The 4,215-nt window shown below is 38.8% G+C and overlaps 1 protein-coding gene across 1 annotated transcript; it reads left to right on the forward strand.

The window, feature by feature from the left end:
- The first annotated feature begins 421 nt into the window (after window positions 1-421).
- LOC147427951 (uncharacterized) lies at window positions 422-4,005 on the forward strand. Its single transcript, XM_086496787.1, has 15 exons — window positions 422-761; window positions 850-928; window positions 1,193-1,400; window positions 1,484-1,615; window positions 1,709-1,929; window positions 2,021-2,051; window positions 2,263-2,281; window positions 2,355-2,406; window positions 2,568-2,626; window positions 2,711-2,782; window positions 2,862-3,008; window positions 3,114-3,271; window positions 3,401-3,478; window positions 3,580-3,603; window positions 3,922-4,005. Exons 1-15 carry the CDS (start codon window positions 422-424, stop codon window positions 4,003-4,005), a joined length of 1,704 nt encoding a protein of 567 aa, XP_086352913.1.
- Window positions 4,006-4,215: the final 210 nt, after the last annotated feature.

The raw sequence follows: 4,215 nt of genomic DNA on the forward strand, positions 1-4,215 counted from the left end.
GCATGCTTAGAGAAAAGTGATTGATGTTTCAAAAGAGATTATTTTTGTTTTTTATATTCAATATTAAGAAACCCTCATGTGAGGTGTCCATTGGATTATTATATTTTTTGAAATTTTGTTCCACATTCAAGGGAGTTGTTGTCCAAATATTTTCAAAGATTGATTATGTATTTTATTGAAGGGCAACTTAAAGACCTTCATGTCAATGTGCATGTTTAAAACCAATGTTTTTATACACAAAAGAGGTTCTAGTCATACATGTTACATGTTAGCGTGCATCTTTACAAGCAATGTTTTGTTGGAGATAGTATTTATTTTTTGTCTTCAATCTTTATTTTTTGTCTCCTCCAATGGACTATGTAAAGATTTTGTCTCCTCCAATGGACTATGTAAAGATTTTGTGGATGTTGACCAAGGGTCTATGCACGAAATTGATGACACATTGGCTCCAGAAGAAAACGAACTTCAAATTATCCCTTGGGAAATGCGAGATGAGGTAGCTGCAGTTGCAGAGATTGACGAGGAGCAAAATATTTTTATGCATAGAGGTGCCGATGTACTTCAAACCACACGTATGTTCAGTTGCTTTGACTGTCCTCCTATACCATTGTGTAGGTTGATTCCATGTGCTAGAGTCAGAGGTTTAAGAGATGATTTAGGTGGATTAAAAACTGCTTTTGCAAGGGAAGGATATATGCAAGAAAAGGGAGCTTTCATTGTTTCACTTTGGACATTTAAGAGAGAGCAAACCATTGCTACAGGTAAGTTGAAGCTTCTTAAATTTGTTAAGTGAATTTCTATTTTAAGAATTCTTTTTGAATCCACTAATTTTGGTTTCTTGTTTTGAAGATGACATCAAGGAAAATTGGGATCCTCTTTGGATAGAAATCAATGAGGAGTATGAGCTGGAGCTCAAAAGCCAACCAAGGTTTGCAGATCTGTCAGACCACATGTTTTATGTTTGGGAGGGCAACCATCGCACACTTGCATGGACTGAAGCTATCAAAGAGAAGTTTTCCACCTGAAAGGAGAGACATTGTAGGGTCCTTTGTACTATCATAGATCCCACCAAGGTTCCTGAGATTGCATTGCTAAGTAGCTTGCAACAAATGAATGTGTGAGTATCTACTAAAGCATATATCTTGTTGTTGAATACTTTATTATGGAAACAAATCAATATGGGTTTTTGCAGTATGAACATGCATGCTTTGGTGGCCACTCACATACGGGATGAGATTGTGAACACCAATCACATATGTGCAGCTGAACATGAAAGCTACCTAAAAACTCTCCTCGACAAAGTCCAGAAACCAATTGCATCTGTGCGAAAAAAGTATGCTAAAGGTGCAGAACCTTGGTATCCACTCACACGACGCTACCTTGGCATGCTAGTTTATGATGTGAGTTTTGTTTTGTTTTTTTTGCTTGCAAATTATTTTTAAGTCGTTTGAATAACTCTTAGACAAATTGATTTCTTTTTTATATTCAAATAACTAAAGAGAAAGAGTCTAGATTGACTCAACTCAAGCAAGGAATGCCTGTAGAGGATGTGAAGAAGGAGGAGAAGAGCATTCATCGTGAGATAATACATAAATATCAAGAACGCATTGGAAAGGTACACTTCACCAAATAATCAAGAAATAGTCATTGTGTTGATTGTTGTTATGGATGTGAAGTAAAACTTCATGCTCTTTGTATTGTGTTGTAGCTCTTGAATATTTTGGATCCCAATCTTGGGATAGACTGGTTGGCAAAGATTATGTCACTCAAATGGGGACATGACAGCTGGGCAACTTTAGAGAAGCTAAACTTGATTGCACTCCATGATGCCCCTATGCAGAATAGAATCCAATGGGTTTCATTACTCGAGTCTGATAGGATCACAAGGACTGCTTTTGGTTTGAAGAAGGGAGATAATTTGTTTCGACAGTTAGTATGGTTTACTAGTTATTTAATGTTTGTCTTGCTTTGTCTAAGAAATAATATTTGTTGTGGTGTTTTGCTTTTTTTAAATTTGTAGTTGGCTGCGTAGAGAGGGCTACCTTGCTCGTGTCTATGAGAGAGCAACACAACTTGTTTTGGACAATTCAAATGTGCCAGGAGGGGCACCATTGCCACATGAATGCACATTGGGGTTCTACTTTGATGAAATTAAGTTTGAAGCTAGGCCTTTTCTCTATCCTTTGGAGGTTTCTTTGGAGGCCAAAAGCAAAGATGTAGAGAAACAAGCACTCAAGAAAGTTGATACTTTTTGAATGGCAGCTCAACGATTGGCTTACAAGTTTGTAACAATTTTGATCTTGCTTTGTATGTCACTATTGCGTCATGTGTTCAATGTTTTTGTTTCTTGTTAGGTTTTTGTCACTTTTGGTTTCAAAGGGGATCTTGCCAACTCTCCCATTTGTGGTGAGACAGTGGGCACAGACAGCGTCAAAGGACATATATATGTACCCCCCTAGCATGCCCACTTTGACAACATGGGAGAGAGATACATGTCCATGGTGGTTAGATATGGTGCAGGGTCACATCCTTGAGAGAGAGAAAGAGCTTCGAGAAACCATGCTTAGGGATGCAGCAGCAGAGGCGAGACAACCACCACCTGCTACTTCAGAGGTGAGACAACCAGGTATGCTTATGTCATTCTTTAACTTTTATGTTTTCATGTTGTTGATTCTTGTAGGTTCAAAAACTGTTGTATATGTCTTTTAAGGTATCCACTTGTCTAGTGAGAGGATGGAGACTGTGGTTGATACCACTATTGTGCAAGATGGTCTAGAACATGGTAAGTGTCAGTATTTTTATTGTTGACTTTTATTAATACTTTGTGAAAAAGTTCACATATCATAAATATGTTGTCGCAGACTCCTCGGGCTTGATTGTTGTTAGGATGAGCATACAATTTGTCTATGTTTTGGAGTCTCCTTTGCGTTACCCAATGCTTACTGTTGATACACGATGTATTGCTATTGTTGACGATTACATTTCTATCGCTGCAAACTATAGAGAGGGTACTCGCAATGCATCGTGGAATCTTGTGCATCAACATATGTTTCGAGTTCGCTCAAGTGGTGTGCCATACACTTGTGGGGGAAAGTCTGTTTTGTGGGCCGTAGATTTTGTCTTCTTGGATCTTCCTTTTGGTGGATTGCATATTGGTTCTTCTTCTCCATCTTGTTGGGATATTTGCACTGAGGAGCATGTACGATCAGCTATCCATTTGAATTTTTCTACACTTGAAGATTCTGGATGGCTGCTCATTATGGCTTCTACTGCAGGTATTTGTGTTGTGTTTGATTACTTGCATTAATATTATTTCATAATATCGGTAGTTTTTTCTTACAAGAACCTATGAATAGGAGAGGTTATTGGATGGGTGGAGAGGTTCTGTCGTGCTTCAGAGATGGTGGTACATCATCGCATTATGGTGCTCCATCATAGTTCATATGGATATGTTGAGAGTTTATCTGGTCGAATTCAGGTATTGTTTTCACTTCAGTATTGTATAGTTTTGTTGAGGCTCTTTCTTCAATGTTTCTTCAATGTTTCTTCAATGTTATGGTTTTGTAATTTGATTTGCAGTGCCAGTACTCTATGCTACTTATGGTACACAGGATTAGGATGCAGACAACATGCTTTGTGGTTGAGAGCACCACTATGTTCTCTCGCTTGGGTCTCCAGCCTTCAGATTCATTCATGACACACCATTTTTCGGAGCCTTCCTTAGCTAGATCAGGATCAGGGATGCCTTGGTGGGGTGAGATGCAGCGGAGCCAGGCTTTTGTTGCAGCTTTTGTTGAGCTGCTTTGTCGACATGGAGGTATTTATTTGGAGCTTGGGTGTGGTACAGCTCCCGTTTTGGCTGCATGCTTATCTTGGTCTCTTATTAGAGACTATGTGGTTCCCTTGCTTTGCCCTAAGAAGCGAAGCCGAGAGGAGGCATCTACCTCTCTAGATGTTGAGGATGAGGGTGACATGCCATCGCGTGTCGACCCTTATGATGACTAGTGAGACTTCGCTCCTACTATGACATTGACATTACTTTTGTGTTTTTGATCTTTATGTTGTGTTTCACTTTTTGGCATTTATGTATCTTGCGTAAGAATTACGTCTAATGTTATTAGATCCATAGATTAAATTTTGATTACATGCATAATAACTACATATACTTTTGTTTGTTTGTGGAAGTGCATTGCCGATTTATGCAGAGGCAACGGC

This window comes from Adiantum capillus-veneris, chromosome 23 (assembly GCF_014529385.1).
Source record: "Adiantum capillus-veneris isolate H3 chromosome 23, ASM1452938v2, whole genome shotgun sequence".
Lineage (NCBI taxonomy): Eukaryota > Viridiplantae > Streptophyta > Polypodiopsida > Polypodiales > Pteridaceae > Adiantum > Adiantum capillus-veneris.